The sequence below is a fragment of the Microcaecilia unicolor genome, chromosome 2 (genome assembly GCF_901765095.1).
Source record: "Microcaecilia unicolor chromosome 2, aMicUni1.1, whole genome shotgun sequence".
Lineage (NCBI taxonomy): Eukaryota > Metazoa > Chordata > Amphibia > Gymnophiona > Siphonopidae > Microcaecilia > Microcaecilia unicolor.
This window is the reverse complement of record NC_044032.1, coordinates 421,356,213-421,379,279: the sequence shown is the minus strand read 5'-3', so window position 1 is coordinate 421,379,279 and position 23,067 is coordinate 421,356,213. Positions and strand designations below refer to the sequence as shown.

General features: G+C 43.7%; 1 protein-coding gene across 2 annotated transcripts in view; it reads right to left on the bottom strand.

Annotated features, from left to right (window-relative positions):
- Positions 1-23,067, bottom strand: part of MTTP (microsomal triglyceride transfer protein) — a 139,256-nt gene that overhangs the window by 6,668 nt on the left and 109,521 nt on the right. For both annotated transcript variants that reach the window (XM_030190736.1, XM_030190737.1), the window contains exons 15-17: positions 9,782-10,009; positions 2,724-2,848; positions 2,226-2,396 (exon numbers count right to left, since the gene is read on the bottom strand). In XM_030190736.1, coding sequence (XP_030046596.1) covers positions 2,226-2,396; positions 2,724-2,848; positions 9,782-10,009 — 524 coding nt within the window. The remainder of the gene's footprint in view (positions 1-2,225; positions 2,397-2,723; positions 2,849-9,781; positions 10,010-23,067) is intronic.

The following is a 23,067-nucleotide window of genomic DNA, read 5'->3' as shown; positions in this document are numbered from 1 at the left end:
AGTCACCTGGCTTCACTATCCCTTTAATTCTATACAGTTGGGTGTCCAACAATGCTTAGCATGCAATGCTGTGTGTACAATTTATAGAATAATTTAATAATTGGCTGTTAATTGGCATTAACATCTAATTATTGGCTTAAATTGTGTTAACTGGTACTAATTAGCAGCTATGTGCAGAACTGCCCTTAAGTTGTGTGCAAAATTTCTATTATACACAACTTGTACTGGGGCGTGGATGTGGGAGGGGCATGCCTAAATGTCAGCAACATACCCAGGAATTTTTCACAGGATATGCGTCTCCCCCCCTCCCCCCAATACTTTCAAATCACCTCCATTCCAGTCTTCACCTGGGCAGTGGCATCAACACTCATAGACTGCCTGCGTCTGCACCAGGACTTTCCCACCTTTCACAAAACAGGAAGTCACATCAGAAAGGGAGGAAAGCTCAGAGAGAAATTCCTGGTGCAGGTGCAGGCAAACTATGACTACCGCTGCCACTGCCCAGGCGAAGACTGGAGTGGAGGTGATTTGAAGGCACAAGCAAAGGGGGCAGGTGGGCAGGGAGAACTGCAGAGCGTCGCCGGGTGAGAGACGTCAGACAGTTTATCTGCATTCTACTTCCTGCCATTCGCGGTGGATGGCAGGAAGGAGAATGCAGATAAATTCTCTGACAGGAGGTGCATACACAACACATACACCTTGAATGGATACGCCATTGCTAAGAGTTACATGTGCGGGTTATAGAGTACTAGGGGTTATGGGGGGGCTTTTAGAAAGGCACGTTAGCATTTTTAGTGCGTGCTAATGATTAGCACATGCTAAATGCTAGAGACACCAATAGAAATATATGGGCATCTAGCGTTTAGCGTACACTTATTTTTAATGTGCGCTAAAAACGCTAGCCCACCTTTGTAAACGGGGCCCTATGTGCCTAACTGCCAACAGTTAGGCATGAACACTTACATCAGCCTTTGACATGCCACAAGTGCTCATGCCATTATAGAATTTGCGCTTAGCACATATTATCCCGGTATCTAAAGCTTGGCCATGGGCGTAGTTTGACTGTTTCATTTGGGGGGGCAAAGGAAGGGGCGGAGCATATTAGCATATTCATTTGCATATATATATATATATATATATGCAAATGAATATGCTCATATGTTTCTATCCATCCCCTTCCCCATTCTATCCAGCGTCTCCCCCCTCCCCCTTCCCAGCATCTGTGAACGGCGACGGCTGCGCGGGGGAGTGGAAGCAGAGATTTACCAAATGGCTTCCTACCTTCCAGTGGACTAGACAGGAGCAAGGAGCCAGCATTTCCCAGCGGCGAACAGGCGGGTCGGCGAGCGAGCGAGCGGAGGTTGTAAAAGCAGCAAGCAGGCACGCTCATCTCCATCCGCTTCCCTGCCCTCTCTGAGTCTGTGTCCCGCCTTCCTCTGAGGTCATTTCCTTTCGGGCGGGACGCTGAGAGGGCAGGGAAGCGGACAGAGACGAGCGTGCCTGCTTGTTGGTTTTACTCAGTGGTGCCCCGCCCGCCAGTTCACTGAAGCGACGTTGGGTAAGTCACTCGTCGTTTGGGGGGGCACTGCCCCCTCGCCCCCCCCCCCCAGTCTACGCCCATGAGCGTGGCACTATTTCTTGAATCTACCCCTATGTAGCTATGTCTAGGTGCTTTACATTAGGTATTTCCAGAGATGTAACTCAGTCAAGGGAGATAACATTGAACTACTAAATGTTCCAGGGAATACACATAGTTCCCCCGAACTAACCACATCTGCAGAAGCTTCAGGGGAAAATACTATTACTACTACTTATCATTTCTATAGCGTTACTAGACGTACGCAGCGCTGTACACTTGAACACGAAAAGACAGTCCCTGCTCGACAGAGCTTACAATCTAATTAGGACAGACAAACAGGACAAATACCTGAGTACTCTTCTCTCTCACGCTCATAGTTAATTTTCAAAAAGGAAACTACATGGATATTGTTTTCCTTTGAAAATTTGCTGGAGATATGTGAGTACAAAAGTATTTGTATTCTATGTCACTGTCAAGCTCATTTTCAAAGCACTTAGCCTCCCAAAGTTCCATAGAAACCTATGGAACTTAGCCTCCCAAAGTGCTTTGAAAATATGCCTCAGTGAGTCCTAGTGAAATTTGCTCTCAAAATTTACATTACTTTCAGAAAGGACTTTTTACATTTCTCATAGTTTTTCTTGCTTACCTGAAAGGATATTTGTCTTTATCCATCTGCAAGCAGACCAAAAAGGGATACTCTGAAAATTTTACTGTGCTCAAGAAGTCTAAGGCGACCTCACTTTCAAATCGGTTTTCCATGCCAGCTTTCACAAAGAGGGAATCAACTGTGATGTTGCCAACCATCACCAGGGCTCCCCTACATGGTAGAAATATTGAACATTTATGAATTGCTCTGGGAATGCAGCTGTCCATATGAGCACTGTGCTTTTCCCTGCGCCTATGAGTGAACATCTGTAAGGCAAAGTCTATGGTTTCATTTTATGGAGTAAAAGATGCGAAAAAGTCACTAAAGCTCGTAATGAACACTATATAACTCTCCTTCTTCACTGAATAAATTCAGATAACCCATGACTACACAAATATGTTTGCAACTGGAACCCTAAAATAGACTGCCTTATCCTCACTTCCATTTGTCATGAAGGGCCTGAGTGTATAGTTACAGTATGCAGATGCGGGATCTTACCGAGATCTAACAGTGGTTTTAAATTCTCTGTACCACAGACTGAACTCCATTCCACCTGAAATGTCAATGGCCATCACACCCTGGAACTCTGCACTGGCCCTCAGCCCAGACTGTAACTGAATGACCTGTGAGAAAGCAGAAGAGAAGAAATTCACCATCTGGCTGGACACCACACACCCACACACAAATTTCAATGTCTTGAAGTATATTTCTTTTAAAATGTGCTCCTAAAAATCCTAAGCTATCCAAATTTAATCATTTTTTTTAAATTTATGCATGTATTAAAAAAATAATAAACCACAGTGTGCTGGAAACGTGATATTTTTTTTCCATTTAGAGGGGAAGTTATCAACGTGGACTACTGTTGAGTTATTTTATTTCCAATTGGGTTATTTTAGCACAGGATCTCATTGCATAAAATGGGGCCCTGCGTTAAAATAACCCGCCTTGTGGTAAAATAACTCTACTTAACGGTAGCCCACGTTGATAACTTGTCCCTTTCACCTGCAGCATCCATCCCCACCATTTTCTAACCTGCTTCTGTTCTCAGTCAATAACATGCATCACAGCTGGTGGTCAATTTACATTTCCACACCCCTGCCAATGGTTTCAAGTCCGCTTGGGGAAACCCAGTCAAACTAGTGGGTAGCTGCTGAGATAAACTTTTTATTTCTGGCCCCTTTTACAAAGGCGCAACAGCGTTTTTAGTGTGTGCTAAATGCTAGAAACACCCATATATTCCTATGGGTGTCTCTAGCGCTTAGCGTGTGTTAATCATTAGTGGGCATTAAAAACGCTTGCACGCCTTTGTAAAAGACCCCCTTAATGTTTTAAAACCTGTTTTCCTTCCCCCAGCCCATTTTCATATCCCCTTCCTGGCCAGAAGGTAATACTATTGTGAGATTCCCAGGTCTCTCTCCCTCTCCCTCCTAGGGTTTATCATTAAAACCAATTCCTTTTTAGTCCTCAAGTGTTCTCTGTGTGTGTCACATTCTACCTTTGAAAACAAACATAGGGGCCCTTTTACCAGCAGGTAAAAAAGATCCCAGCACACATGGCCATGCGATGGGGAGCCCTTACCGCCACCCATTGAGGTGGCGATAAGGGCTCCCGCGCTAACCCGGCAGTAACCGGGCAGTGTGTAATGATGCCCAATTACCACCGTGTTACCACAGCGCAAGCCATTTCCGGGGTTTATCTTCTCACCCCCCAGAGGAGAGTCACATGAGTCCAGAATGAATATGCACAAGATGATTTGCACATACCAGGCAAGCAGTATATGCATGCAGGCTTATTTGCTGAAGTTCTGAAAACCTGACTGCCTGTGGAATTACTGGAGCAGGTTTGGGAAGTCTTAAAGTTGCATTTAGATTAAAGGAAAAAAAAAAAAAACATTTGCACAAGCCAAAGGGATACTAAGGGGCAAATATAAGGGGCCTTTTACAAAGGCTGGTTTTTAAGGCATGCTAAAAATAAGCGTGTGCTAAACACTAGTGATGCCCTGTTTTTAGTGTTTAGCGCACGCTGATTAGCTAGCGCTAAAAATGCTAGTGCGCCTTTGTAAAAGACTCCCATACTGAAGTGCATTAGCGCAGGTTGTTAGGACATAGGCCTCCATTAATCTATTAACTTGTATTTTCAAAACTAGGTCCCTAAGGGAGAGACATATATAAAAACAGGGCGCCCCAAAATGAAAAAAGCTGAAATAAAATCCCTTTTCAGTCACTCCACACTAATTTGAACAGTTTCCCTCATCCACAAGCATCTCGATTTATTTCTCCAATATAACTGGAAATGATTTGGAAGAGTAGAAATCGACATGTATAATTTGTCTCTATTAATCATGCACAAGGACATACATGCAGTGATATAAAAATACACGTAGAGAGAGAGAGAGAGAGAGAATCTTGAGGGAGAAACCTGTCCTGAGGTTTTAAAGCAACCAACCACTCTTTATCTAATGATTTTTGCCCATTTTATCCATGAAAAGGTATATTAGGTCAGTGGTTCTTACCCAGCCAGTTGTATTTTCAGCATATCTACAATGAATGAGGTAGATTTGCATACAATGGAGGCAGTGCATGCAAATCTATTCACTGTGAATATCCTGAAAACTGAACTGACTGGGTGAGACTCAAGGACTAGGTGGAGGCAGGGGCGTATCTGGACTTCACCGGTAGGGGGGGTCCAGAGCTGAGGTGAGGGGGCACATTTTAGCCCCCCCCCAGCGCCGCCGCCGCCACCACCAGAACCAGAACCACCTCCAACAACTGTCACCCCGCCCGACGACCCTCTCGACCCCCCGTCCGCTGTCGCTTACCTGTGCTGGCGGGGGACCCCAACCCCCGCCAGCCGAAGCCGTCGTCCTTCGTTCGTTTGTTTTCTTCTTTCTGAGTCTGACTCTGATGTGCTGCACACGTCCTGCACGTTGTGTACGTGCAGGACGTCAGAGACGAGTCAGACTCAGAAAGAAGAAAACAAACGAACGAAGGATGACAGCTTCGGCTGGCGGGGGTTGGGGTTGCCCGCCAGCATAGGTAGGCAACGGCAGGTTGGCAGCGGGAGGGGGGGTTGCGAAGGCCGTCAGTAGGGGGGTCCAGGGCCAAATCTACGGGGGCCCTGGCCCCCGTGGCCCCATTACAGATACACCCCTGGGTGGAGGACCCCTGTGTTAGGTCTTTCCCTTGCCCATTAGAGTAGAGGTGTTCAAACCAGTTCTCAAGAGCTTATCTGCCCCAACTGTTGAATGGAAGGATGGTTTTGCCTACTACAACATGGGTTTTTCCCCGCACACTAGGGCCATTTTACCACAGCAGTAAAATGGCCGATTTTCCATTTTTTTGTACTAATGGCCATTAAAATATTTCTGTGTGAGCCCTTACTGTCACCCATTTTGTAGGCAGTAAGGGTTCAAGAAGTAATCCTGCACTAACCAGTTAGCGTGCGGTAATGTGGACACACTGATTAGCACAGGAATGCCCACTCTCCGCCCCCCTGACCTGCCCCTCCATGAAAAAATAATAAAACATTTTTAGAGCCTGGATTTGCAGGGGCTAATTCGGCAGTTACCGCAGGACACATGAGTGCATCCCGCAGTACACCATTTGAAGGTATGTGTGGTACAGCTGAACACCTAATGTGGCTTAATGAAAGGAACCCTTTGTGACTAAGGTAGTGTCTAGAAATGCAAAATAGGATAAGGTCTCATCTACTGTGTATTGACTTCCCTGGCTGCCCATAGATCTTCAGGTAAAGTTCAAGTTATTATGACTGGCTTTTCATGTATTCCAGGAAGTTGGCTCAGGCAGTTTCTAAGTTAAGAAAACACACACTGAGATGGGCATTGTGATCTGGTCAATCAAAGAATTTTATGATAGCTGGGCCAGGCAATTTTTGGTTCATCAGAATGAAAGGAAGGGCTTTTTCAAGTATGGTTCCAAGGCTATGTATTAATTATATCTCCATGTGAAAATTTGCTTGGGTTTTTTGAGGGAGATTAAGGTACAGGCTGCCAGGTGGGTTCTGCAGTGGTTAATTCTAAGTTCTGTTATTTTATTATCATGCTTTTTTATGATGTACTTTACAATGTTTTGTGTTTTACAAAATATTTTGTGCTATCTGTATACTGCAATGTACATTTTGAAGAGTGAATTTGGGGTAAAGATTTTAAATAAATAAAATTAAATAAATATTAAGAGGTCCTTTTACTAAAGTGCATTAGGCTGCTAGCACACAATTTAGTGTGCTGTAACTGCTGCCGCAAAATCTTGGTAACTGCTTTTCTGTTAATTTTGCAATTACCATGGAACTTAAAGGTTATAACTAGGTGGGGCATGGATGAAGAAAGGGTATGGAGAGTGTAGCACAGTTAATGCATTGCACTTACCACACTCTAAGGGCCAAATTCTCAAAAGATTGCCGAAATGTGGGAGCTGGGAAGATATGTGGTAAGTGTGAATTTTATTATGGTTTTGCATGGAACTGCCACTATTGAATACTAGCATAAGCCCATAACTTTGCACCTAACTTTAGGTGCGAACTCTTACACCACCCAAATGGCTGATGTTAAATGCCCACACCTAACCAGCACACATAATTCCTAGGCACGTGTCTGACTCTCCCATAAGTACATAAGTACATAAGTAGTGCCATACTGGGAAAGACCAAAGGTCCATCTAGCCCAGCATCCTGTCACCGACAGTGGCCAATCCAGGTCAAGGGCACCTGGCACGCTCCCCAAACGTAAAAACATTCCAGACAAGTTATACCTAAAAATGAGGAATTTTTCCAGTCCATTTAATAGCGGTCTATGGACTTGTCCTTTAGGAATCTATCTAACCCCTTTTTAAACTCCGTCAAGCTAACCGCCCGTACCACGTTCTCCGGCAATGAATTCCAGAGTCTAATTACACGTTGGGTGAAGAAAAATTTTCTCCAATTCGTTTTAAATTTACCACACTGTAGCTTCAACTCATGCCCTCTAGTCCTAGTATTTTTGGATAGCGTGAACAGTCGCTTCACATCCACCCGATCCATTCCACTCATTATTTTATACACTTCTATCATATCTCCCCTCAGCCGTCTCTTCTCCAAGCTGAAAAGCCCTAGCCTTCTCAGCCTCTCTTCATAGGAAAGTCGTCCCATCCCCACTATCATTTTCGTCGCCCTTCGCTGTACCTTTTCCAATTCTACTATATCTTTTTTGAGATACGGAGACCAGTACTGAACACATGCTCCTCTCAGGTCTACGTCTCTTTGCCACGGCATGCTATGGAAATAGGGTGCTCAATTTATAGAATACTTACTACAGTCAGTTACATGTCTGTCAATCAGTGCCAATTAATAAATTGGTCATTATTGATGGTTAAAGGCAATTATAATCTAATTGAGGAGGTCTTTTACTAAGCTGTAGTAAAAGGGGTCCTGCGTTAGCATTAGTGCGTGTTTTTGACATGCACTGAGGCCCCCTTTTACTGCAGTGGGTAAAAGGCTGTCTTTTTTTTCCTGAAAAGAAATGGCCATGCAGTAAGTGAACTACTTACCGCACGGCCATTTCATGGGGGAGCACTTACTGCCACCCATTGAAGTGATGGTAAGGGCTCCCACACTAACATGGTGGTAGCTGCTGACTAAGCACTGGCACTACAAAAATAGAAAATATTTTTGCAGTGCTGGAGATGGCACATGCTGGTAGCCCAGTGGTAGTTCTGGATTGATGCGTGGCAAGCCTGGTTGTCGTAAGCCAATCTTTCAGTAAATGGACACATAACTGACCTTATTCTATAAATTGTGTATGCTAATCCCCGAATTCTATAAAAGTTGCTAAAACTTGTGTGTACAAATTTGGGTGAGCGTCCAATTTGTGCACTCAATTTAATTGGATAATGAGCTAATTAACCAATTATTGGCACTAATTAGATTTAATTAAAATATACAAATGTAAATGTATGAGTTCAAAAAGGAGGTACAAATGGGAGAGTCATAGGTGGAACGGGGTGTTCCTAAAATTTATGCAGGTAGAGAATAATGGGGATATGCATCTAATTTAGGTGCAAAGATTTGCACCACATTTCAGTTGGTGCAAATGGCCACACCTAAAGTTAGGTGCCATTCCCAGACATAAGCGTATTCTATAAGCTGTGCCTAACTTTAAGCGCATTTCATAGAATAGCACTTTTTTCAGCACCAATGTTTTGGGGCATCATATATAGAATTCACCCCTAAGTGTAACGTTAGGTATTCAACTTTATAGAATTAGTTGTTGATGCGGGACCGCTTACTGCCTCCTAAATAGGAGGTGCTAAATGCCACCGCGCTAACATCAACAAGAGTACCGTGCACTAATGCCAGGGTTAATGCAGGACATATACAGGAATATGTTGGGCACCCTCCCCCCACCAATAGTTGCTGCGTTGGTTTTGCAGCTATTGCGCACTCTAATGCTGAGACATGTTGAGCATCGATTACAACAACTAAATGATATGACATCGACAAACACCAGTATCAGAGGTTGCTCTTTTAATAAAGTTATATACATTTTCAAAGCCAATGGTTGGTTTATGTTGCCGCTTCTGTTCTTGGTTTTTGACACAGAAAACAGAAATGGCTGCTTTGGCTGTCCAACACCCGATGATGAGATGATAGCATACACGACTGCAATAGAACTGTCCTATTTCTGAACCATTTCTCTCAAAGAATGAGTATGAGTGAGACACTTACCCCAAAAAATAAAAAAAAAGAAAAGTGACTGATTGCTGCATCTAGAAATAGAGGTGTAAAGCCTCACATCTTTCTCTGTTTACAAAAAACTGGGAAGATGGGCTAAAAATAGGGAGGATTCTCTGGCAGTAGCATGGCAGCACACAGAGATATTGCATTACAGGACCTGGCATTCTCTGCAGTGGGATTTTTTTGCTTACACATGCAAGTTATCTAACCCCAGACAAAACAGTATGGAGTTCATATTCAAAAAGAGTTCTGTTTACCGGTGGCCAGTGAACATTTAAATATACGAAGGTCAATTCTATAACTGGTTGCCCACAGTTACGTTCCCCTTCACACACAAATGCACAGTGAATTAATACTTACGCAGATAAGCACCCTTTAGTGCTATTCTATAAGGGTACACATGCTGTAGTAAGTGTAAGGGGGCGTACATGTGGGTGGAGCAGGGGAGGGGCTGGGGCAAAAAGTGTTTTGATGTAGTTGATACACTACATCAAGTGGCGCCCCTTCATCTACATGTTTATTTACGCCTTCAAAAAAATGTAGCAAATTGATGAGGCAAGACTTCCCTTGGCTGTCACGTTAAACCATGTTTGTCTATGTGTTCAATAAGTTTGTTCTTTATTCAGTCATGTTGCTGGGCACTGACATCAGGCTTACCAGAGTGTAGTTTCCTGGATCACCCCGGGAACTCTTTTTCCTGCTTACTAAAAGTAATTGATCTCCAAGGAGCAGGCACAAAAAATGAAAAAGCATACGTGGAATAAAATAGATTGCATACATACATCTTTTGAAACACAATGCAAACTGAAGATTTAATGTGGTGTTATTACCTCTGAGTGATCTAACAAGAGGATAAGTCCTTTCACTATGCTGACGGGATCGTCTGTTGCGGAGAACATTTTAGACATTAGGTCACTGTATCCCTGGAAAAAAGTAACTGGTCTAAGCTGGACATCCAATAAGATGGTGGACACTCCAGTATAGGACTCCAAATCTTCCTCGCCCTCATCAGGTGTTGCAGCAATCATGGTCTCCAGGCCCTGAGCTTCAATTACCACCTACAAAGAAATATTGAAAACACTATAAGGGAGTAATGTCATAAAAGGGCATACATCAGTGGTGTAGCCACGAGGAGGCAGCCTTGGGAGCCTGAGCCCCTCACTTTGCGCTTGGGTTCCCCCCAGAACTGCAGTCTCTGCTTTCTTTCCTGCAGCCGTCAGCGGCGTAACTTCAGTTGCTGATGCCGGGACTTCTTGTGCATGCATGAAAAGTCCTGGCATTGGTGGTGAAGGCACGCCGCTGATATCTGCAGGAAAGGAAGCAGCGCAAGGAGAGGGGAGCAGTGGCCCTGGGGATTTATTTATAGAATACTAGGGGTTATCCCCCGGATTCTATATATCATGCTGAGATTTCCATACTGAAATCGAAGTGTATACCATAACAATATGCATAAGTTAATTGGTTAACACGCTAATCAGCGCTTATAATTGGACATTAAGTAATTATCAGCACTAATTGGCATTAATTAGAATTTATGCATATTACCTGCCAAGCGTATTCTGCAAAGTGGTGCACATAAATTCTAATGCACACTGCTAAAAGGGGGTGTGGTCATGGGCGTTCTAGAAAACTATGCTCAGGTTTACAAAATACGCCTGCTCTGCACCTAACTTAGGTGCTGGTATTTACACTAAGTTTTGCTTGGCATAAATTGCCTCACCTAGAGTTAGGCATTGCCATGGCCACTTGGCGTAAAGGACAAATCAAACTCCAGTATACATATAAAGTATCACATACCATGAAAAATGAATTTATCTTGTTGGGCAGACTGGATGGACTGTAAGGTCTTTATCTGCCGCCATTTATTTATTTGTTTATTACATTTGTATCCCGCGCTTTCCCACTCATCGCAGGCTCACTGCGGCTTACATAGTAACAAGAGAATACAATCTGTAGTATCAGAATCAACAAAGGAGGCATGTGGTAGGACAAATGAACAAGGGGTAAATGAGATAAAAGAGGTATGAGAGAAAGGATAGGGATAGGTAAGGACGTAGAGCGATAAAGAAGAGGTAGGGGAAGAGTATGGAGGGCAAGAAGATCGGTAGGAGGTAATTTCTAAGTCACTGTTGTCAATGATAAGATGAACTGGCAAATGGATGGGTTGCTTATGTTTGCCTATGGTAGGTCAAGTCGTTTGGGTAAATCTGTTTGAATTGATGGGTTTTCAATAGTTTCCTAAAGGGAAGGTACTCACTAGTTGATCGAATGTCTCTGGGTAGAGCATTCGAGAGTTGGGATCCCAGGTAGGGGAAGTTAGATGCATGATATGTTTTATACTTTAGTCCTTTGCAATTGGGAAGGTGCAGGTTAAGGTATGTTCGTGAAGATGTTGACCTGTTTCTGGATGGAAGATTTAAAAGATTGACCATGTAACTTGGTGATACTCCATGGATGATCTTGTGGGTTAGTGTGATGGCCTTAAAGTTCACTCGTTCTCTAATAGGGAGCCAATGAAGTTTCATACGGAGAGGTGTTGCACTTTCGAATCTAGGCTTCCCATAAATAAGTCTAGCTGCCGTGTTCTGGGCAGTTTCAAATTTCTTCATGATTTGGGCCTTACATCCAATGAAGATACTATTACAGAAATCAGCGTGGGTGAGTACCGTGGATTGTACCAAATTACGGAAGGTAATCAAGGGGAGATAAGGTTTCACACGTTTCAACATCCACATCATGTTGAACATTTTCTCGGTGATGGATATTGCGTGGTCTTCAAGGGATAAGTATTTATCCAATGTAACTCCAAGGACTTTCAGATTGTTGGATATAGGAATTGTGATATCAGGAGTGGTGAGAGTAGTTGGATGGAATGTGGAATATTGGGAGGAGAAGATTAAGCATTGAGTTTTGTCTTTGTTCAATTTCATTTTGAAAGTGTTGGCCCAAGAAGTTAGGATATTCATACCATTGGTTATTTTGTTGGAAATTTCTGCCAAGTTAGATTTGAAGAGAATAAATATGGTAACATCGTCAGCATAGATAAAAGGCTTGAGACCATGTTTGGAAAGGGATTTAGCCAAAGGAATCATCATAAGGTTGAATAGAATTGGGGATAGGGGAGAACCCTGAGGACACCGTAATCTGATGACCAGGGAGATGATATTGCTGTAGATGACTTGACTCGATAGGATCTAGAGGTAATAAAGCCTTCAATCCATTTTATAACATTTCCACCAATTCCCAACTTATCCAGAAGTCTAGTAAGAATAGAATGGTCAACCATGTCAAATGCTCTAGACATATCAAACTGCAAAATGAGTACGCTATTTCCGAATGATATTTCTTGCTTGAATCTGGATATTAAAGTAAGCAATACTGTTTCCGTACTATGGGTAGGACAGAAACCTGATTGAGATTCATGAAGGATGGAGAATTTTTGTATATACTCGTTGACTTGGAAGGTCACTCTGTTTTCCATTAATTTAATTAGTAGGGGGATGGAAGCCACTGGTCGGTAGTTGGTAACATCACCTATAGGTGTTTTGGAGTCTTTGGGTATTGGTGTGAGTAATATGTTACCGTGTTCTGTAGGGAAGGAACCTTGTTGTAACAAGAAGTTAAGGTGGGCAGTGAGATCTGTGATGAAGCGTTCAGGGGCGTCTTTCATTAAGTGGCTGGGGCAGGAGTCAAGATGACAATGGGATCTGGAGAGTTTAGAGATCGTCTTGGAAACTTCTTCGGTGGTGAGGAGGGTGAAACTTGTTCATGATTGGTCAACCAGAATTTCATTAATGTTGGGATCCAATTCATCGAGAAAGGTATCTATGTAGTTACCATCATGGGGAATTGAGTTATGAAGATTAGTAATTTTATTATAAAAGTGTTTAGCCAGTTGGTCTGCAGATGGGCAATTTAAAGGTGAGAAAGTAACTGGATTAGTGTTGAGGAGGCTCTTTATTAGTTGATATTGAGGGGCATAATCGAACGCGAACGCCCATATCCATGGGCATCTATGTCCGAAAACGGGTATGTGAAGAGGCAGGACACACCGTATTATCGAAAAAGATGGGCGTCCATCTTTCGTTTCGAAAATACGGTTTGCACGGACCAAATGCCATGGATTTGGTCCCTTCTGAGATGGGCGGGTTTTTTTTTTTTTGTGATAATGGAAAATAAAAATGCCCAGCTCAGAAACGTCCCAATCCAAGCCATTTGGTCGCGGGAGGGACAAATGTACAACACTACCATAGCTCTTAGGGGTGAAGGGGGCAATTACATGTGGGTACAGTGGGTTTTAGAGGCCTCCCATTTACCACCACAAGTGTTACAGGTGGGGGGCGATGGGCCTGGGTCTGGCTGCCTGAAGTGCACTGCAGTACCCGCTAAAAGTGCTCCAGGTACAGGACTTGTTCCTGGTGTATAACCTTGGCACAGCAGTTCACACCTGAAGACTAATCTCACTGAAAACGTCCTTTATTTGAATAAGCACCTTTACTCATAGTTAACTGCAGATCAGAGGGTGTGCCCCACTGGCAACGAGTCTCGCTGGTACTGAGATTAGCAGTAGGTCCGAGCTGGCAGAATGGTGTACAATGGTGTACAAAGTGGGGATAGGGAAGAAGCTGGAAACTACAGGCCGGTAAGCCTCACTTCGGTTATTGGAAAAGTAATGGAAGCCATGCTGAAGGAAAGGATAGTGAATTTCCTGGAAACCAATAAGTTGCAGGATCCGAGACAACATGGTTTCACCAAAGGGAAATCGTGCCAAACGAATCTCATTGAATTCTTTGACTGGGTGACGGGAGAATTAAATCAAGGACGTGCTATGGACATCATCTACTTAGATTTCAGCAAGGCTTTTGACACGGTTCCCCACAGGAGGCTCTTAAATAAACTAGACGGCCTGAAGATAGGACCCGAAGTGGTGAACTGGATTAGGAACTGGTTGACGGACAGACGCCAGAGGGTGGTAGTAAATGGAGTTCGCTCGGAGGAAGGAAAGGTGAGTAGTGGAGTGCCTCAGGGATCGGTGCTGGGGCCCATTCTGTTCAATATATTTGTGAGTGACATTGCCGAGGGGTTACAAGGTAAGGTTTGCCTTTTTGCAGATGACACCAAGATTTCCAACAGAGTGGACACCCCGGAGGGTGTGGAAAACATGAAAAAAGATCTGAAGAAGCTAGAAGAATGGTCTAAGGTTTGGCAATTAAAATTCAATGTGAAGAAATGTAAAGTGATGCACTTGGGGAGGAGAAATCCAAGGGAGATGTATGTGTTAGGCGGGGAGAGTCTGATAGGCACGGAAGGGGAGAGGGATCTTGGGGTGATAGTATCTGAGGACCTGAAGGCGACGAAACAGTGCGACAAGGCGGTGGCAGTAGCTAGAAGATTGCTAGGCTGTATAGAGAGAGGAGTGACCAGCAGAAGAAAGGAGGTTTTAATGCCCCTGTATAAGACGTTGGTGAGGCCCCACCTGGAGTATTGTGTTCAGTTTTGGAGGCCGTATCTTGCGAAGGATGTTAAAAAAATGGAAGCGGTGCAAAGAAAAGCTACGAGGATGGTATGGGATTTACGTTCCAAGACGTATAAAGAAAGGCTTGCTGACCTGAACATGTACACCCTGGAGGAAAGGAGGAACAGGGGTGATATGATACAGACGTTCAAATATTTGAAAGGTATTAATCCGCAAACGCACCTTTTCCGGAGATGGGAAGGCGGTAGAACGAGAGGACATGAAATGAGATTGAAGGGGGGCAGACTCAGGAAAGATGTCAGGAAGTATTTTTTCACGGAGAGGGTGGTGGACGCTTGGAATGCCCTCCCGCGGGAGGTGGTGGAGATGAAAACGGTAACGGAGTTCAAACATGCGTGGGATATGCATAGAGGAATCCTGTGCAGAGGGAATATATCCTCAGAAGCTTAGCTGAAATTGGGTGGCGGAGCAGTTGAGGGGAAGAGGGGGTGGTGGTTGGGAGGCGAGGATAGGGGTGGGCAGACTTATACGGTCTGTACCAGAGCCGGTGATGGGAGGCGGGACTGGTGGCTGGGAGGCGGGAAATACTGCTGGGCAGACTTATATGGTCTGTGCCCTGAAAAGGACAGGTACAAATTCAAGGTAAGGTATACACATATGAGTTTGTCATGGGCAGACTGGATGGACCAAGCAGGTCTTTATCTGCCGTCATCTACTATGTTACTATGTTACTATGTAATGCCCTCTTTCAGCAACATTCAAGGTAAGAACTAAGTGCTGTAACGTGGCTAACACATGAAAGGGATCTAAAAGTGTCTTACACAAATGGAGACTACCTCATGGACTACCGGAAACAAAACAGGGCACACTCTGACCCAGTAAGCAGAGGGAAAAACACCATGGGAGTAGAGCCTACCAACTACCAACATCGTGAGCTTTTAACACAAGCTAGTGGAATCACGGAGCCCAATGCATTGCTGATGTGACTCTGCAGTGCCCTTAACAGAAAAGGTGTCACACTCACCCGTGACCCACATCAGAACCAGGGAAAGGCTGTCAGAGGATAGAACACATTCTGCTGTCATGGAGGTGGATACGGCATTTGAGGCTGGCATACAGGCTGGGAAAAAAGTTTGTAAAGTGGGTTTTTTTTGGTGGAAGGGGGTTAGTGACCACTGGAGGAGTCAGGGGAGGTGATCCCCGATTCCCTCCGGTGGTCATCTGGTCAGTTGGGGCACTTTTTTGGGACTTGGACCTGAAAAAAAGGGTCCAAATAAAGCGGACCAAATTCTCGTCAAAAACGCCCTTCTTGTTTCGATTATCAGCTAAAGACGCCCATCTCTCCTCGGCCGATAACCATGCCCCAGTCCCGCCTTCACCACGCCTCCGACACGCCCCATTATATTTGTTCGTCTCCGTGATGGACTGCAGTTGAGGACGCCAAAAATCGGGTTTCGATTATACTGATTTGGGCGCCCACGGGAAAAGGATGCCCATATCCCGATTTGGGTCGAAATATGGGCGTCTTTCTCTTTCGAAAATAAGCTGGATTGTTTCTTTATATCTGTGCCATTGATTGTGATTTTTTGAGTATAGTAGGTTCCTTTTGCTCTTTTTATGGCGTTCTTATAAGTTCGCTGTGACTGTTTCCAGGCGTTAAAGGTGAGGTTGTTTCTTGATCTAATCCATGCTTTTTCTAGTTTTCTGGTTTGTGATTTTAGATTTTTTAGTAGGTCATTAAACCATGGTGATGGTTGACGTTTACATAAAGTTCTGGATCGAAGGGGAGCAATTTCGTCTAGGATGAGTTTGCATCTGGTGTTCCAAACTGTAAGGAAGGAGAGAGAGTTAGGTTGTGCTGACCAATTGTTGTTATATATATGTTGCCAGAAACTGTCTTTGTCAATCTGTCCTCTAGAGGTGATTGTTGAGGGATTTTGAGTTAAAAGTATATCCTTTGTGCGCCAATATAAGGTTAGTGTCGATTTATAATGATCAGACCAAGATATATATCAGATATAGTTATGTTTTGGTTGTTGGAGAATTTGTAAGAAATTATGTCAAGCGAGTGACCTTTAATGTGAGTTGGTTGCACTGGAGGAAGGTCAATATTGCATAGTTGAAAGAATTCCATGCAATTGCGGGTATTTGGGGAGTGGGAGTCTTCTAAGTGTAGATTTAGGTCTCCAATTAATAGTACATTGGAGTAATTAGTGCAGGCGTCTGCAATAAAGTCCATAAAAATAAATTGACTGTTTTTCCAGTTTATTGGAGGTCTGTAAAACAGAATGCAAGTTAGTTGGTCGCATAGTTTAAGATTATGGATTTTGAATGAAGCAATTTCTAGCTGAGGTGTGATTAACTCTGATATTGATTCGGGGACGAAATACGATTTATAAATAAGTGCTATCCCTCCACCTCTTTCTACTTTTCTTGGTCAGTGTATGATCTTATATTCAGGATGGCATAAATCAATTATGATTGGGTCGTTTGGACTATGGATCCAAGTTTCTGTAATGAATAGTAGATCAAGTTTGTCTGATTTAATCCAGTCTGTAAGGATTTCAGTCTTATTAGCTGCAGATCTGGGATTGACATAGCCCACTCTGACGGGTAGATAAGGTGCAACATTTGCGCAGGAGAAAGGGAGGGAAGAGGGGGAGAGAAGAGGAATAGAAAAGAACCAGGCACACCCGTTAAAGGGGGGCCGACCACAACCGGGCTGAAGGCCAGCGAAGACAGAAGTGTGGGGGAGGGTACAGGGAGAGCCAGCTAGAGAGCAGAGGTAGTAGTGGGAGGGAAACAAGGGGTAGCAAGGGGAGGGGCAGGAAAGAAGGGGAGGAGCAAGGGAGGAGGAGAGAGGAATTCAAACTGCATAGGAAGTCCTTTTGAATTTGGAGGCAGGAGAAGAGCAACGCTGGGCAGCAGCTCCTGAAATTTTACAGGCACACGTTTTGTATCCGCCCCGGGCACAGCTCGTGCAGAGTACAGTCAAAGAAGCTCTTCCAGCAGAACACGATATTCCAGCGAATCGAGAAAAGTTTTACGGTACGTAGACATTTAAAAATTTGTGTGGCTGCAAGGCGTTTTAGCTTTCTCCTGCCGACCCCCATTTAGCTTTTTCCAGGATGGCCGGCCATCTCGAGTTAGCTGCCTATCTCATGGGATTCCACGCACTAGGCTGGAGAGTCCCACATACGCCACCCATGGCGCATAGAAGGCGGGTTTGCCACAGAGCAGTACCCGTTTTTGGCCAGCCACGCGGTACTCACAATCCGCATTACAGCGGTTCAGGCATTAATGTTAGTGGCCGCGACCTACACCGAGGTCTCATGGGCCGGCCACGTGGTGCTTTATAATCCCCTTATAATGATTACAGCGCCAGGATTGTTAACTGCGTCCTAGCCGGCCATGCGGTGCTGGCGACTCACAATTTTACCAGTTCGTGGGCTGTTGCCGTAGCAGCGACATACAGCGAGTTTTGCTTGCCAGGTCATGAGATGCGTGCTAGTGTAGTTAACCGTGACCTAAAGCAGGAGGACAGGGCCTTCTGCAGCCTATCTCCAAAAGGGTATATTCTTTGTGAGCTGCTTGCTCAAAGGCTGCTTAGCTTTCTCCCCAGCAGAAACACTAGCCACACCCACTAAGTTTAAAACTGTTTGTGGGGGGAAGGGAGGAATTAGCAATGTTTGATGGAAAAGAGAGAAATCTGATGGCTTATAAACTAATAAATGTAATGTTGAGAACAACAGATACCAGCAACAGATAGGCAAGCTTAAAGCAGGAGGACAGGGCCGTCTGCAGCCTATCTCCAAAAGGGTATATTCTTTGTAAGCTGCTTGTTTAAAGGCTGATTAGCTTTCTCCTCAGCAGAGACACGAGCCCTGCAGCCTATCTCCAAAAGGGTACATTCTATATGTCACTATATGTATACACTGCACAGAAATTTAGGCTTATTGTATAAAGGAAGAGAGAAGAGCTGTGTGACTGTTTTATCCACTGGAGAAATTAAACTGATTGTCATGGGCAGGGTTGCCATATAAAAAAAAAATTCCCACACAAAACCGCTCAAAACCCGCCCAAAAACCGCACACACCCCACCCCCGACGTCATCAACCCCGCCCCTTCCGTCATCACCCCCGCCCCCGCCGTCATCAGCCCCACCCCTTCCGTCATCACCCTGCCCCACCGCCATCAGCCCCGCCCCCACCGCCATCGCCCCGCCCAATACATCAACAAACCCCGCCCAAAACGTCACAAACCCCGCCTCTGTCACCATTAGCTCCACCCCCTGCCGGCCGAAAAACCGCCCAGAAAAAACAAAACGAGCCCAAAAAACCGCAACCCGCCGCGGGCAAAAGTTTCCCATGGCGGGTTGCGGAAAACCGCCCAATTGGGCGGGAAAAACGCCCATCTGGCAACCCTGGTCATGGGTCTAGGAAGGAAAGCCCATGGGAGGCCGCCAAGCTCCTGACCCGGAGGTCCGGAGGGTATCGGCTGATGGTGGCCAAGTCCAAGAAAACACTGGATTGAGGCTTGTAGGTGGAAGGCTGGCTGCAGGAAAATGTTGGGGACTGGAGCACTGAGGAGGACTGGGGCACTGAGCAGTCAAGTACTGAGCAGGATGTAAATAGGAACAACAAACATAGTTTGAAACGTCTATATTGCGGAGTGGAGGTGTAGCCTAGTGGTTAGTGCAGCGGACTTCGGTCCTGGGAAACTGGGATCGATTCCCGCTGCAGCTCCTTGTGACTCTGGGCAAAGTCACTTAACCCTCCGTTGCCCCAGATAGAACACTTTGGATGTGGTTGCAAAAACTGTAGAAAAGCGGTATATGCGAATGCAAGAAGCCTAAGAAATAAGATGGGAGAGTTAGAATATATTGCACTAAATGAAAAATTAGATATAATAGGCATCTCTGAGACCTGGTGGAAGGAGGATAACCAGTTTGACACTGTCATACTGGAGTACAAATGATATCATATTGATAGGGTGGATCGAATTAGTGGAGGGGTAGCATTGTATATTAAGGAGAGCCTGGGATCCCAACTCTGGAATACTCTACCCAGAAACATTCGATCAACTAGTGAGTACCTTCCCTTTAGGAAACTATTGAAAACCCATCTATTCAAACAAATTTACCTGAATGACTTGACCTACCATAGGCAAACATAAGCAACTCATCCATTTGCTGGTTCATCTTATCATTGACAACAGTGACTTAGAAATTACCTCCTACCGATCTTCTTGCCCTCCATACTCTTCCCCTACCTCTTCTTTATCGCTCTACGTCCTTACCTATCCCTATCCTTTCTCTCATACCTCTTTTATCTCATTTACCCCTTGTTCATTTGTCCTACCACATGCCTCCTTTGTTGATTCTGATACTACAGATTGTATTCTCTTGTTACTATGTAAGTCGCAGTGAGCCTGCGATGAGTGGGAAAGCGCGGGATACAAATGTAATAAACAAATAAATAAATGGCGGCAGATAAAGACCTTACAGTCCATCCAGTCTGCCCAACAAGATAAACTCATTTTTCATGGTATGTGATACTTTATATGTATACCGGAGTTTGATTTGTCCTTTACGCCAAATGGCCATGGCAGTGCCTAACTCTAGGTGCGGCAATTTATGCCAAGCAAAACTTAGTGTAAATACCAGCACCTAAGTTAGGTGCAGAGCAGGCGTATTTTGTAAACCTGAGCATAGTTTTCTGGAACGTCCATGACCACACCCCCTTTTAGCAGTGTGCATTAGAATTTATGTGCACCACTTTGCAGAATACGCTTGGCGGGTAATATGGATAAATTCTAATTAATGCCAATTAGTGCTGATAATTACTTAATGTCCAATTATAAGCGCTGATTAGCGTGTTAACCAATTAACTTATTCACATTGTTATGGTATACACTTCGATTTCAGCATGGAAATCTCAGCATGATATATAGAATCCGGGGGATAACCCCTAGTATTCTATAAATAAACCCCCAGCGTTATAGGTGCATTAACATTTTTAATGTGCGTTAACCATGTATGTGCGTTAACCATGTATGCGCCTACAATTTTGTTGGAATAATGTATTGTATTTTACATGCATTGCCTGTCACCAATGTTTTTCTCTGTGATTACTCTGTGACCTCTGATGTGAATTACTTAGAGAGGTCACACCCATGCAACTTCCTGTGGGGGTTAGGCACAGCACATGGAGCTCATGATCTCTCCTAACCTGAGGATCTATGGTGATGTGAGCATCCATTACCATCTAAGCACATGGAAAGAGCTGATAATCCAAATGTATAGTATTATGTATATATAAGCCTGTCTGAATATAATCTAACTACAAACTGTGAGTAAACAGATGTTTTTGTTACTTCAACTTTAAAGTGACTCAGCAGTGAATTATTCTGGGGTGTATGAGAGAGATGAAGAAAAGAAATTAACATTTCTAAAGCTGAAGCTGTGTGTATAAAATCTGCTAATTATTTACTACAAATAATCCAACAAAAGGGTTATGGGCCCAGGGCCAGGAATTGAAAAAGAAGAGAAATATTACCAGGCAGTAAAAAAGCCACATTTTTCTCTTAAGTTTTAAAAGAAAGATTCAGTCTGTCTCTCTCTCCCCCCACACACCAAACAGAAGGCTAAGAAAATGGCTGAGGGAGGAAATTCACCATTTTTCTACTCTCTCAAGGTGCCTAAATTAACTGAATTTAATTATCAGCAATGGGAACTAAGATTCAGATGTCTCCTTCAAGCAAAGAAATTAAATATATGTTTAGACCAAAACAGAACAGCTGAAAATATGGCTGAATGGGACAATGCAAACTATTATGTGAAGTGCATGTTTTTGGAAGCTCTCTCAGAGAAACAAGCCATATTAGTGGAGGCAAAAGATACAGCAAATGAAATGTTATATAAACTGAGAACTATGTATGCAACTACATATGCAAAACAGCAACCAATTTGGTTGGCAGAGTTGAATGAAACCAAATTAAGGGATAAAAGTAAATGTAATGATCACATTATGCATCTTATGTCTTCATTTCAAAAGTTAGAACTTTCTGGAATTCCCATGTGTGATGCATTGAAAAGAGCATTTCTTTTTACCTCACTATCAAAGAAGTTTGATGTTTTTAGGTCTGTAAATGAAGCCATTGAAGGGCAATCTTTTGAACAGGCAGCATCAAAACTGAGGCAGGAATGCATAATTAATGATTCTGAGGAGATGTGTTCTCAAAGTCAGTCAGAGAGAAATGAAACAAATTTCTTGGCAAAGAACAGAGGAAGGCGGAGCTATGGGAAAACTCCACCCAAGGGCAAGCTGATTTGCTACTCATGTGGAAAGGAGGGACATGTATCTAAATGGTGTAAGGAAACACAAAACACTCCCTCTAGCTCACCTAAGCCAATGGAACAAAAGAATTCTCCAACCAGGAAATGTATGAAAGACAATGATAAACATAAGGGCTTTCTAATGGCAGAAAAATCTTTGACTATGGTAAATAATAATTCAAATGAAAGTACTTGGATTTTGGATTCGGGGAGCACATGCCATTTAACCAATTCTAAGGATTTCTTTCAGGAAATGAGTCCAGAAGAAGGTATTCTTAAAACTGCAAACGCAGGGACTACTCAGATCCAAGCAAAAGGCATTGGATTCTTAAAATGCAAAGTGTCTAATGAAGTTAAAGAAATTCCTGTAAGTGATGTCTTGTATATTCCCCAAGCAGTTTGCAATATGCTTAGTGTATCTACATTAGATAAGAAGGGATTTGTGATTCATTTTGAAAACAGTAAGTGCACAATCTCTAAAAATGATGAAGTGTATGCTGAAGCTTTTATGCATAATGATATTTATAAACTGAGCATTTCAGGTGAAGCCTCACATCTGGCGCAAGTAAGGAAGAATGATGGTAAATGTAGTCTGGAAATCTGGCATCGCCGCCTGGGACATCGTGATTTTAAGGTGATCCAGGATCTTCACAATGGGCAACTAGCCACAGGCATTCAGATCAGTGCAGATACTGGTAAAATGGAGAAATGCATAGACTGTGTTACTCAAAAAGGTGTGAGACCCTCATTTCCTGCATACACAGGAAATAGGAGTAATAAAGTACTGGACTTAATACACAGTGACTTATGTGGACCGTTTAATATCCCATCATTGGGAAATAACAGATTTGTGCTAATATTCTTGGATGATTTCTCTAGATACTGTGTGGCCTATTTGCTGAAAGAAAAAAGTCAAGTCACAGACATGCTGAAGAAATACGTAGCCATGGTGAGCAATAAATTTGAAAGAAAACCAAAGGTTCTTCAGACCGACAATGGTGGTGAGTTCACTTCACAAAGCATGCGCACATTTCTAGAACAAGAAGGCATTCAGCATATCACAACAGTAGCTTATACACCAGAGCAAAATTCTGTTGCAGAGAGAAAATTTAGGTCACTTGTGGAAATGACCAGATGTATGCTGTCAGATAGCAATCTCCCTAAAAGACTATGGGGGGAAGCCATTCTCACAGCAGTGTACCTACAAAACAGAATGCCAACTAAAGGCGCTGAGCGCACACCACATGAGACATGGCATGGTAGGAAGCCAAACCTGTCACACATAAGAACATTTGGAAGTACAG